Source organism: Bombus bifarius, unplaced genomic scaffold (genome assembly GCF_011952205.1).
Source record: "Bombus bifarius isolate JDL3187 unplaced genomic scaffold, Bbif_JDL3187 scf7180000007992, whole genome shotgun sequence".
Taxonomy (NCBI): domain Eukaryota; kingdom Metazoa; phylum Arthropoda; class Insecta; order Hymenoptera; family Apidae; genus Bombus; species Bombus bifarius.
In genome coordinates this window covers 921,449-935,679 of record NW_022884373.1, presented here as the reverse complement: position 1 = coordinate 935,679, position 14,231 = coordinate 921,449, and the positions used below count along the sequence as shown (strand labels likewise).

The 14,231-nt window shown below is 32.6% G+C and overlaps 1 protein-coding gene across 3 annotated transcripts; it reads right to left on the bottom strand.

Moving 5' to 3' along the window:
- Nucleotides 1–535: 535 nt before the first annotated feature.
- Nucleotides 536–14,027, bottom strand: LOC117205693 (phospholipid scramblase 3-like). Of its 3 annotated transcripts, XM_033444370.1 has the most exons (8): nt 13,891–14,014; nt 13,140–13,220; nt 8,667–9,414; nt 4,825–4,923; nt 4,497–4,714; nt 2,503–2,658; nt 2,235–2,396; nt 536–2,156 (listed from the first exon to the last, which is right to left on the bottom strand). In XM_033444370.1, exons 3-8 carry the CDS (start codon nt 9,337–9,339, stop codon nt 2,112–2,114), a joined length of 1,353 nt encoding a protein of 450 aa, XP_033300261.1. In that variant the 5' UTR covers nt 9,340–9,414; nt 13,140–13,220; nt 13,891–14,014; the 3' UTR covers nt 536–2,111. The 3 variants fall into 3 exon arrangements, with proteins under 3 accessions (XP_033300261.1, XP_033300260.1, XP_033300262.1); XM_033444369.1 differs by lacking the exon at nt 13,140–13,220 and having other exon boundaries at nt 13,891–14,027; XM_033444371.1 differs by lacking the exons at nt 13,140–13,220; nt 13,891–14,014 and adding an exon at nt 9,667–10,180.
- Between the last annotated feature and the right edge of the window lie 204 nt (nt 14,028–14,231).

Here is a 14,231-nt window from a genome sequence, read left to right as displayed (position 1 = left end):
CTTTCTACCACTATGAACCGGAAGTATCGTTGTATCTGCACCATGTTGTCTCGCGATGGAAATAATTCAACATTTGTAATAACGTCTAATGACGAGGAAAAAAACAAGATGTATCGTTATGTATGACGTTTACATTGATCGAAAACTACAAACGGGTCGTGAGACCTTTTGCTTAACACGTTGAGGACGCCCTGGATTTTTGTACGGTGTTCCATACGAGAAATCGATCCTTTTTGACCCTATTTTCGACGAAATAAGTCGCGTCGTTTGATATCAATATAAAAGACGAATTTGTATGGATGAAAAAAAGGCAAGAAACGTTTTGTCGAGAGTATTACAGTATCTGGATTTAATTATATAATTCTACATCTGAACTGCCGCCATTTTGAGAACTGTCAAAACTCTTTTGAAAGTATTGGCTTTAACAACCTTTTATGTTTTAAAATTAATATTATCTCATCTTTCGCCAAAAGTGGAAGAATTTACGCTCAATCATTGCGACAGTTTAGTGTGCGTATAAATTTTATTATCTTTCTTTTTATAAAAATTGCGAAAAATAATAAGAGAAGATTCTCGAGCGTTAAAAAACTGGAAGATATGACAAAGAAGTGTGAAGTCTCCATTTTGAAACCTAAATTTAGCGCGTGAATCCGGTCCTTGATGTGTTAAAAAAACGCAACGAGTGCAATATCTGCAGCATCTCGGTGGCCGTTTTCTAACGTGTGTAGGAAAGGATGTTACACACATATTGTTTTTCCATTCTCATTTTTTACTAAAACCAAGAACATCTGCGACAAATATAGCATACTATGTGCTGCAGCTGAGGCGGTAACAGCTCCACTATCAGATGTATGAAGATGTGAATTTAAAACACGAATAAAGACATACACAATAATTGTCCTTCTTTATTTAATTTGATTCCTTTTGATATCTTTAAATGACAATTAGGAGATCTTTTAATCATACAACAGAATTAAGTCTTTTATCAAAAAGATTAACATTATTTATGATGAGTAATTACATTTGTCCGATAAATATTAAGGCAGTTCAAATATTTAATGCCCTTAAGCAAATGCACAAAAATATAAAAAGAGTATATATAACCCGCAATTATAAAAACTTATGTATATACAGTGTTTCCGAAATAGTAGTATAAACAGAAAGCAAGTGATTCCTTATGTAGAACTAAATCGAAAATATGATAATAAATAATATGATAATGAATAATTAAAATATTTTCGTATAGAGCTTCGTCTTCGAGAAAATCGAGTTTGAATATTCATTAATGCGGGGTCATCCAATTAAAAATATGAAATGTGAGATATAGGAATTAACATATTATCATTAGTCCATGCTTCTTTAATTCGCCAAGGAAGTACATAATATCTATCTGTGATACAAAGACATTTTCAATAATTTATAAACTATTAAATTAAATAAGTCATTAAAAGTAACTATATTAGTTACAATTATACTAAATCCCGATTGATATTCATAAAAATGAGTAAAAGTAACGGCAACTAACCAGATTGAGTGAAATAGGCAGATATGAGCAAATTTCATTCTATATTTTCAACTTACTTTTACATGAGGAATCACCTCCTTTCTGGTTATATCATAATTTCAAAAATACCCTGTATAATATTTGTATACTGTGTACATATATTTGCATTAAAGTAAATTAAAAACTTATAACCTAATAATTCGTGTTCGTGTTATATTAGAAATATTGCGAAAATCTCGTAATAAAAGTCGTAAAACGTATTTGTTCGAAAACTTCTGAACATACCCTTTATAGGAAGATGAGCAATATATATACAAATATAAAAATATACGATAAATTCGTTCCAACATTGAATACAGAAATAGCAATGATGCTGATAGCTTAATAGTACTTGTACATCATATTTGTTAACAGTATTACACGTATTCATTAATAATTTGATATAAAAAATATGACAAATTTTAAGCTGAAAAAGTTTAGGTAAAGTTGACAGCTTTCAACAACAGTGATTCTTCATTGCAAGCTGTTTACCTTATATTATAATAGAGCACAACAATAAACTATTCATTTCAGATCAGTAAATATTCCTTTAAGCATTTTACGAATTCTATATAGAGTTCCTTTTGGTGTTTCCTTCGAAATACATGAAATCCTAAAACATAAATATTTGTAAAATCGATAAATTTATTGATATTAATATATGTACAAATCTGTCTATATGATAACTTACGATGAGAATACAGGCACCGAGTAAAACAGCTTTAATTTTAACATCTAAATCCGTAGGAAAATGTAGGCTGAAATTATCAGCGTCTGTAAAAAATTCTGTAGTAAAACCACTCCATTTCTTTTTAATTTCTCCAACTCTATGTAGCCCATCAGCAGACTTTATCTAAGGGAAAGGAGAAAAGAGTTATGTAAATACTAGTTAAATGATCTTTAAAAAGATGTTCTGTAACTATTATTACAATTAATATATACTACAATTAATGTTCTACCTTATATGTCGCGTTTCCGCAAAATCTAAAGTATGGTCCCGTAATCTTTAAAACTGTTTCCCCAGATGCATCGCGAATAGAAAACGAAGCCCTAAAAATATGGCAATCTTCTATTACAGAACCGAGAAGCATTTCTCCAGAATACACCTCTAGCATCTGAAAATAAATTCAAATTCAAATGCAAATTAAATTAAATTAAATTTAATTAAATAATTTAAATATATAACCTTTTAGGAAAAAGAATGGCGGTAATTTCGAAATTCAAAACAACTATGAGGAATGATTGAAGGAAGGGAATAAATCTGATTCTAGTTTTAATATTTAAGTACGTCCAATATCGTTTTGCTAAATATTCATACGTTGCTATTAATAAATCTGAATCAAAGAATTCATGAGTATAAAGAATGTGAAAAAAGGTTTGGTCAGCATGCTGACTGTTTCTATCTTCTACAAGGTTGCGCAAGGTAGATGCACAAAAATCGGCATAGCGTGCTTGCTCTATGCATAATTCAAACGTGTTTCTTTTTAATCATAAATGAAAGCTACAAAATAACATTCGCGATAACTAATGGAATAATTTAAAAATAAAGTATTACAATTAACCACGTTATGCTCGTTATATCCAAAACATTAGTTCTTTCAAATTTACAAATAGTAATTTTGAAAATATAAAAAAGTATCACAAAATTAGTATGTTTCAACACGTTGGCAGGCATGGTCATCAGTGATGCACGTTACCAGATTTTTTAAATGATTGGAATAAGATAAATTTCATGGACTAACAAATTTTCAATAATGTGAATGACTTACATAACATTGCCAGAAAAAAATGCGCAAATACAATATACTAATATTTTGCACAAATTAAATATTACAGTTTAGTATATTTTACTCTATTGCAGCTCCCAAAGTAAAATATACAAAATTTGCTTGTCAGTACAATGTGTTAATATAAAAATATCTTTCTTTATAAATCAGAATGGATGAAGTGACAGATGTTTGAACCCCTGTAAAAATATTTGTTATTATGTATTATAAGTTATCCGTTCGACTTTCTTCTGTAACGACTGTGCGTTCGAGGAGTATTTGTATTAAAGGGTTCTATTTACAGGAGCTCTTCTACGGGGATCGAGTGAGTGAGGTTCTTCACTAGAGGCCGAAACGACGTATCCAAAAGCGGCTTCAACGAGCGGTACTGGTCAAAGAGTATCGATCGTGACCGGCTTTTCTAATGTGCCGAATAACTTTTCGTCAAAGGTAATCGTCACAGATGGTGCGCACGTGCGAAGAAAGTTCGCGCGTTGTGTGCACAGCATGTTGGAGAAGAAACTCAGACGTACGTTTTGCAAACCGTATCTACTGCCCGCTATAAATTACAGTAACGCACTTGCCAGACGTGTCCTTCGTTAACTGATTGGCTAACTCATGACGAAGCTTGTATAATATATCGTCACGGTGTATTATTTCAAAGAAACATGTGAAATGAATATATCCTGCATTGCATATGGTAGTATTAAAATAGAATTGTTTACTATGAATTCCTGCTAAACATTTAAATACTAAGTTTAAGATAAATATGTAGATGTAGATATTTGTTGTCTATTCATACTTTATAGTAAATATAGTAACACATATTCGTTACCATCCATTTCGTATATCGTATTCCTTTTTGTGTTATAACTCTTTTGTATCATAATAATACTTCCAATGACATATGCTATATCACAATCTTTGCTTATTCTGATCTTTAGAATATACTGACAACGTATGGCCGAAAAAAAACTAGGACATTCTGTATATTTCCAGTAGGCGACCGAAAGGGTATATGTCAGAATGATTAGCTTTGCAGAGAAGTATTTATAATACTTAAAGTTATTTAAGATCAGGTATCAAATTTTAGATATAATATTAACACCTCAATTCTATTTATCCGTATGATTACTCATTGTACGTATTCAATCGTATTCTCAGATTGATATTAAAGGATGAAATACCTGCATGCAACAAAAGCAACAGCAACCTGAACACCTGCAGGGTCGAACCATACGTAGGACTTCCCTGTGATTGGTGTCATCCACGTGTAATATACAATTACGTAGAGTACCCAGGCACATACGCGCGCATATATTTGACTCTTCCATGATATAAAACAGTGGCTGGCCATTAGCATTCGTTACAAAGTATTTGTTCTCAGTCTCCCATCCAACAACAACTGTAATTATTTAATTGGTTCATTGACAAATTGACAACTGTTACAACGGACATTTGCATTGTTTAGTAGAGAGATACAGCATGTTGTGTTTCGAACGATACAATACTAACCTTCCAATAGTTCAAGTTGTTGCCGTATGTACAGACGATCAAGGACTATAAGGTATTCCAAGCCGGGTGGACAAGTCGTATTCCGCGGTGACCAACCACCTAAAATGAAAGATTTATTAAAATTTAAGTTACCTCTTTTTTTATGTTTTCTTCTAATTATAGGCCATTTTTTAATATATTAAAAAAAATTGATTTAATCCAATTTAGCTATACATCGTTTGAATCATTTTCGATCCAATTGTCCTTTTTTTTAATCGTTAAAAAATTCTTAAGTTTTTAGGAGAATACAAATATATTATATTTATATTTATTATAACAAGAAATAGATATATTATATAATTTCTTGTCTCCTCTTTTACGACAAAGTTTTCCATAACAATATTTATAAAAAGTAATAGTTATAAAAAAATATCTAAGCAAAGTATTTATAGAAAATATCGATTATAAAAGATATTTATAAAAATATATAAAGACTAAAATACTAATTTCCTATTCCTTTAGACGAGAACAAGAACGCAACGTTGAAATGCGAAGACTGTGGCAGGGTTAATTTAAATTCTAACTTCAATTTAAAAACAAAATGATCGTTAGTCTCAGTCGATCTGTAACCATCAAATTTTCAAATTTATTTCTATCGGGTGAAGGATCTCCATAAATTTAATTTCAGGCCATTAAATCGGCAGTCCAAGCGTGTAATAGAATCACCTCTTTTCCTCATCCGTAAGGAATCTGGTATAGCCCTTCTTCTTTGATCTATATCTCTTTAACGTGTTTCTAACCAAAGCACGAAGCCGTTTTCGAATCTGTTGTATCTTTCCCTTCCAGGAAGTTTCAATATATTCCGACTCCATCACTCACACACTTTTTCCACAACCAAAATCTTCACCTTTTGCTTTTCATAATTGTAATAAACATTTCTAACTTGCTTATTAGCTCCACTAAAAATTTCCTATCAACATTACAATATGTACTATTTTCTAGTGATCATTCCTTAACTCTTTCTCATTTTCTAACAAGCGTTTGTATAAATAAAAAATGCATCTCACAGACAAAATTCCCACTCTTATTTTTTTTTTAGAATTATAAACAATAATTTAAGATTGTTTATTAGTCTCAGCAAAAATTGTTTACTTATACGTCAGTGTATACTATTTTCGAATAATTTTCTATTTTTCCGCATTTTGAAACGTTCGAAAGAATGGACATGTACTTGACGAATTTATGCGATACGTGAAACCGCGTTACGGAATACCGAAACTTTGACAGCACTCAATATACTAATGTCGGCTATTTTCTCAAGTTTCCTCTGCTCAGCAAAATGATAAAACTTATGTACTTTCCTTAAGATAGTTTTAGTTAGAACGGTTTGCTTTTTCACGTTATCTTTCTAGATAAAGAAAACAATAAATGCTCCCCCTGAGTTAAAACTTTTCCAACTGTTTAATATAGTATCTTAAAATAATCCCAATCTTTTCCCTATACTCTATTTATTTTTCCGCATTTCTTTATCTTCCATGGATTATTCCATATATTATTTACCTTCTTAAGATAATTCTGTTTATATACATGTTTTATTCCTAGATTGTTTTTCAAATTTTATGTGATTTTTTGCACAAAGTGTTTCTTCCAAGTACAATCATAAACTGAGTTCTTTAAATAACCTTTTTATTGTCTTGTAAAATAAATGCGATTGGAAATTTTGATTATGCCAAAACTCTGAGAAAGTATTACAATAGAAGCGTCGCGTTAGAGAAGGGAACAGCAAAATTGAAGGTGTTTATAGCGCCACGAAGTGAAATTTTATGCAACATAATTATCCAGCCCTTCGTCGGTAGCAGATTGTCAATCCGACGACACATTTCCGACTCGTTGTTTCATAAATTAGCCAGAATATTCCTTAACCTTTGCGTACCATAAATTACCCATGAATCACTTTAGCACACAACCATAATACACAACTGCCATTTTACTACTCGACCATCACGAGAATCAAAGGTTATTTCGAAAGTTTCGTTTAGATAAAATAATTTTTCTTTTATCGAGAATCACAAAACCACATGTTATTGAAAATTGTTTATGGTAGAAATAATTGTAAGGAATTAATGAGTTCAAAAGAAATGTTAATTTTTAACATCTTCAATTACTAACTCCATCATTAATAGTTTATTCATTTTTGTAATAGTCTTATTTCTTAGTGACTATCTGCTCGATGAAACTGCTCGAAGGACATAAAGAAGTGGCAAGTCAGTGATAAACAGATTGAAAATATTTGTACATTTCAGAGAAAATGAAATATGCAAAAATGTAAAAGTATATGGAAAGTATGTAATATTCTAAAAATATACAAAATATTCAAAGTAAAATACTCATTGCTATATTTCAATATTTGAGATTTTGAATTTCTATATGTATGTTTATGTATGTTTCGCTTCTTTAATTGAACTTAAGTATTAATTTACATTTTGCATAATGATCCACAGTGTAGCGATAAATAAAAGTATCGCGTTACACGCAAAGTAAAAGAAAGAATCGTAAAGAAGTACAATAATAGAAAAGTAAGTATACGAAGTGCTTGCAATAGTCACATAGCAACTCTGATTGTAATTATATATAAATTTATACATTCATCCATAACCAGATATTATAAATCAACTCTGGTCATTAATTATTTACTATAATATCGCTGTGATAACATTTCACTAATGAATATGTTTATTTTTCACGATTCTTATTAAACGCTTATCACTGATAACACTTATAATTAGTAGCTGGTCAATATTTAACACTTATAAGTAACTGCTCTACCGGTATTTACATAATATGTTTTTTTTCTTGATCACAAATAATATTAACTGATTTAAAGTATCGACACGCACGATCTATAGATGAACCATATTAATTGATTTACGTTGTACCTTTTTTTAGAAAGATTTAGGAATCGATCAAGATCACAAATAGTATTTACTAGCGATAAGAGAACGATGCGAGCGAAAACACGAAACTGGATGTCACTTATCCTGCATACGTGACGCTTCCATCAACGAAGACGACTATTATCTACTTACTGATCGTCACTCGGCAAACAGCGGCTGTATCGTGCTTCGTTTACGAACCTCTCTTCTCTTACTATATGTATGTACCCAGATAATATTAGTGAGTGATAAATTCAAAGTCGAGTTACTACCTGAACATGGTGAAGAAGCTTTGCAAGTATTTAAAAAGCTACAGGATTGTTATGAAAGGATTATATTTTATAGTATTACTCTAAAGTTAATCTTTAATAAAAACATAATATAACGTTTATATATTGTATATTTAATTTTATGAATATGGATCAGTAGTATAGATCATGAGTATAGATCGTTCTATCTATTTGTTCAAATGATATGTAATCCAAATGTACGAAGAATATGACATTAGACTTCGGTATTTATAGTTAGTTAAAAAAGTTTTATAATTTACTTCTGTATTGATGTATTATTACTTGTGTATTAATTATTTCTTGATAATTCAAATATTCGAATTAACGTTTTAATAATCTATTTCTGATTAATATAAGTACAGTTTGTGCCAACAAGTCTTTTATCGAAGACATTCTACATAAAAAATAATCTTGACGGAATCTGATAAGACGCGAATATCTCAAGGGTGCTTTAATCAAGAATTTTATATCTACCTCGTCAACAATTTTATATTATCCCGAGTAATCGTTTGAAATTTTCGAGCAGAGAAAATTTTTGTTAAATAACGGAAACCTATAGAAATATATGTTAAACATTTACAAATAGGTAACCATATTTATAGATACAGGAACTAGAAAAATAAATTTTAAATAATTTTACCTTGTGGCATCATTGGTTGTGGTGCTTCAGGTCCTGGCATTGATATCCCATATGGTGGTGGTGCAGGTCGTGATATCCCAGGTGCCATCCCGGATCGTGGTATCCCAGGTGCCATCCCGGGTTGTGGTATCCCAGGTGCCATCCCGGGTTGTGGTATCCCAGGTGCCATCCCGCATCGTGGTATCCCAGGTGCCATCCCGGGTTGTGGTATCCCAGGTGCCATCCCGGATCGTGGTATCCCAGGTGCCATCCCGGGTTGTGATATCCCAGGTGCCATCCCGGATCGTGGTATCCCAGGTGCCATCCCGGGTTGTGATATCCCAGGTGCCATCCCGGGTTGTGGTATCCCAGGTGCCGTCCCGGGTTGTGGTATCCCAGGTGCCGTCCCGGGTTGTGGTATCTCAGGTGCCATCCCGGGTTGTGGTATCCCAGATGTCATCCCGGGTTGCGGTATCCCAGGTACTATCCCGGGTTGTGGTATCCCAGGTACTATCCCGGGTTGTGATATCCCAGGCACTATCCCGGGTTGTGGTATCCCAGGTACTATCCCGGGTTGTGGTATCCCAGGTACTATCCCGGGTTGTGGTATCCCAGGTACTATCCCGGGTTGTGGGATTCCAGGTTGAGGTATTGAAAATGCATCAGGTAATGGTGCAGTAGCAAAAGTCGGCATTTTTTTGTTTAAATAAATTACTTTCTTAAAATCCACGACAAGATAAAACTTCTTAAACTCCTATCTTCCCTGAAACTAAAAAGAAAATCATGATTAAAAATCAATCTTAATCAAAAATCAATTAAAATTAAAATTAAAATCAATTAAATCAAAAATCAAGCTTAATATCTAATTTTATCATTTTAGTAAAGAAGCTGCAAACATACAATTCGAATTCTTTTAAAATTTAGTAACATATGTATGTATATGGTATTCTTAGTATGTAAGTAATTTTATTACATGCATACAAAAATACGCATTTGCATGTGTATTTTGTGAAGAACTTACTGTATGTATTATACAAACATTAAGTGATATAATTCTATGTAAAAAGGTAACAATCAAAGCATTTCTCTTCGCTTTGTTTACTTTTTGTTTCGGTATCTAGGTTATGTTTGTGTATATCCCCTAGTCGGTAATGCTGTTCGTATAACGACCTTTCTTATCAACAGAGCGGTTGCACTGAGTGTAGTTACGAAAAAGATCGTGCGGTGACGAAACTCTAATCGTATAATACTGTTTATGTTATTGAAATTGTCAGGTCATTGTCCGCTCGTAAAGGTCGTTGTAACTTATGGGAGGATATGAACTGTATGAACTATAGTCGATAAATTTCCATTCTTTCATTGATAACAATCCTTTGTCTCTCGATATGTCTATGATCGATAAATTACACGGATATTGCTGGTCAGATACCAATTCAATCATAGTATAAACTATACTATTACAAATTCAATTAGCATATAATTGCATGATAGTAGCATTTGTTTTTATCTTTTCATTATCATTATCCATACATCAATTAAACATTATTCATCACGTTTTCATTGTTTTGCATACTGATTTATAGTTATCTCAAGAATTATTAAGGGTAACAGCAAAATTCTTTTTTGGTGTCTCAGTTCAAAAACATCCTTAAGAGTATCCTATGAAAGATTCCAATAAATCGTAGAACTCAAATCAGATTACTCAATCAGATTATTCAAAAAAAAAAAAAAATTTGTTATTGTCTTTAACAATTTCCAAGATTATATTTTGTAACTTCATTACTAGACTGCGGATGTTTGCATTTTTGGGAAATTTAATTTTCAAGATTTCTGTAAATTTCCAAAAATCTACAAAATACATATAATATATACAAGAATGTGAAAGACATCCAAAGTAGAATATATGTCGGAGAAGCGTCAGGAATAAGGTTGTGGGCGTTTGATAAATCTTCGTTGGAATTGGCCATCGTTGTGGTATAACAAAGGTACGGTTTGTTAACACAAGTATGGATATTACCGACTTGACAATCAACCGCGGCGGTTGGGCGCTCGCGACACTAGTGACGTTGGTCTTATGCTCGATAACGAATCCGCGGTCAACGGAATGATAGATATACTTGCTCACAAAATCTAACTCAAACGTATAATACTCACAGATCGTAAGACGCTAGTCTCTTCGTCGATGAGATCGCAAGAAGAAATGACCCTTCGTTCCAATGATGCCACAGAGGAAAACTATGATGGGGTGTGTCTAAGGACACGAGATCATCGGATTCGTCGAGTATAGCCCTCGTTCAGGAAGTAAGGGAAATTGACGTTGCTGTCAATTGGTTAATTTGGGACAAAGACTGTCTGTCCGTTTGAAGAACCTTAATTAACAAAAACCTAGGTTTTATAGCGAGTCTGCAGGTAGGTAGATGCATCAATAGCTGGTACTCATTTTGTCCGAAGGAACCGACATATATGTCGGAGATGAAAAAACATCGAGATTTCCCATCCGGAATGTTCGGAAAATCCCCAATACCCTAGTACAGACTTTTACTATAGCTACACTTAAGTAATAAAAATAAAAAATAGTTCTAATGTTCTAATTTGGCTTTATGACGATGGGTTCGGGCTCGAAGTGACATAGCGGGTCACTAGACATAGCCACGGTCACGGGAGGAACGGGAGGGATTAAAAACAAAGATTGACCCGAGAAGTGAGGACAGGAATATGTAAGGGCAGTTTCATTTGGATTACGAGTTAATTAATTAGTTAGTTAATTAGTTAGTTAATTAGTTAGTTAGTTAGTTAGTTAGTTAGTTAGTTAGTGAGTTAGTGAGTGAGTGAGTTAGTAAGTGAGTGAGTTAGTTAGTCGTTGGACGAATTGCTGATTGAGTTGGTACTCGTCATCCCGTGGACCGTGGATTCGTTATCGAACCTGAATTCGTTATCACCATCATCTCGACCATTCTATCGCCATTACTCATAGCCTCTTGTAGTGTCCACATTTGTACCGATAAATATTAGCTACATCCGCGACGGTAAAGTAAGTAAAGATTCATCGAACGCCCAAAAATTCTAACCTGTCTCCGACATATATATTATGACATTCAATGGACAAAACAAATTTTTATATAGACTCTATTTCTTTAGTCAGGTTTATAAAAATATAAAATCGTACAAACATCCGCTATCTATCGTTATATATAAAACACAGTGTATATTTTTCTAAGGACTCTATATTTCCACTTTTATTCGCTCTATTTAGGTTATGTACATACATTTTTACGGTTATAATATATTTAATATGGGATAAATTAAAATTCTTATGAGTTCTTATGTCTTATTAAATTATAATGTAACACGATATAATTTAAAAAAGAAAAAGAAAAGGAAAAAATAGTTGGTAAAATACACATGCAGCAAAATAGGCAGGAAAGTGTAGTGCGAATTGAAAAGAAAAATAACACCTTAATCTAGTTTCAACCTCATTGAATGCGCTACTTTTTAATAGCCTTGAATTAGATTTCATGAGACCTAATCGACGGTTTCCTCGTTTGTTACGAACAACCTCGATAACTTTTCGTTCGTACGATCTTTTTTCAATGTGCGCGCTCGTAACACGCACTGATTACGCTTTTCACGGTGAACGAACGACAAATTATACGAATTAGCGTTACACGATCGGAGCGAACCACATTTCGGTGATGCTCCAATTAATGACACTGAAAATCATCGATAAGCGTGGCGATAAGTGCACGTGCGTTTCAAGAACCATGTGCATTGTTCTGTATATTCAACGATAGCTGATTCGATGATATTTCCAAATAAATCATTTACTTGCTCGTACAATTATCAATTCTAGCTTACATTCTGTTTATTTATTATATTACCAAGCACCGACATTCATAACATGTTTATATTGTATAAAAATGTGTAACATGTGTTATTATATATTTGTACAGATTTCTAATAAAGTATAATTTATTATTTTGCAAATAAAACCTACCTATAATATATTTGAAATTATTAAAATATGACTGCAGTATAATTATTTTTATCAAATTATTATATTATTTTTATTTAGATATTAAATAATTCCTAAAAAAAAAAGAAATGAAAATTCTTGTACTGAAGATAAAAATTAACTAAACTATAATTCTTCTAATACGCAGAAGGATGGGACTTTTCAAAAGATTAATGAGTATTAACCTTTAGTAACTAATTATCACCATTCGTCACCAAATACTACGTAAAGTGATGCATTGTTCAGTTATGTACACTTTCATCGGATGATGTCATCGTGTCTCACATGTGTCTGCGTTCGCATACCACAAGGTCGTTAGTGCTTGACTATAGGAATGACGTATATCTACATGGGGATACACCAGTACAAAAGAAACGGGAGGTCTCTGTAAACCGCAAGATACGGTAGCAACATGCGCTTCCGGTTTTTCAGAAAAGTATTAGCTACGCCCTTTAACGATGAAAAACGAAACATGAACTTACTTGTAGTTTCTCGTTATCTCTTTCTTTTTCTTGTTCTCCCTGTTTCTCCCTCCCTAACCCTATCTTTCTTTTTTTTCAACACTATGCAAAAGAAAGGGAAATATTCAATAAAAACATACGAAGCAACAAGCTCAATAGAAATCGAATTTTCTTGTCACGCACATCTCTTTAGGTGTTTTTTTTATTGATCTATTTTAGGAATATCGTATTTATGCGGTGTTTTCATGTAAGTGAGAAACTCTGTATAAACGAATAGACAACGCTTATTTTTCTATTGCTCAATGACGCAATACGATTGACTTTGCGAAAAAAGCAATTAAAATTGCAAATACCATCAACGAAAAGTGGTTCGTGTTCTATGAATCATTTAACAAACCCGGTATAACGTTGTACCTTTATTTAACCACTATAGAAGGAAGTATGCAATTCCGATGATTTTTAATAAACAATCAAATTTATGCTAATACAAATTATTATTACTGTTGTTATTTGCGTTTATTGTAACGGGGATTAAAACTTAGTACAATCTTTGCTTACAAATATGTACGTTTAATACAACTTTGATTGCTTTTCAATTTATTACATATATATGTATTACTATAATAACTATGATTATAAGTTAATATAAATAACGATTATTCCAATTCTCATCTTAGAACAAAAAATTTTGTTATTATAAAATTTATTAAAAACCAAAAATAAACAAAAAACAAAATTTTACAGAATGATTTGTGATATTAATAAAACTCACTGATGAATGCTTGGGAGTTCGTGGCTTTTGAGATCGTGGATAGTGCTGTCTGGAAGATAAGAGAATGACACTTGCATCCGGTAAAGGGAGTTTCCGTGATTCCTCTCTTACTATTTTCCTCGGGTGTACGATTATACACAAAGAAAGAGCGAACAGTCAGTCCCCTCATCGAGCGCTCCGATTCGTTACGACTTTTCCGACCCGATCGGTATTCACCAATCGTAGAACAGTGCGATCAAGTAAAAAGGAGCCATGCCGGAAAATTTGGAAACAGGTCTTAAAGCACAATTTTTCAGTCCCTTACGAGATAAGTTTTGGAAAGATATATATTGAGTAGACGT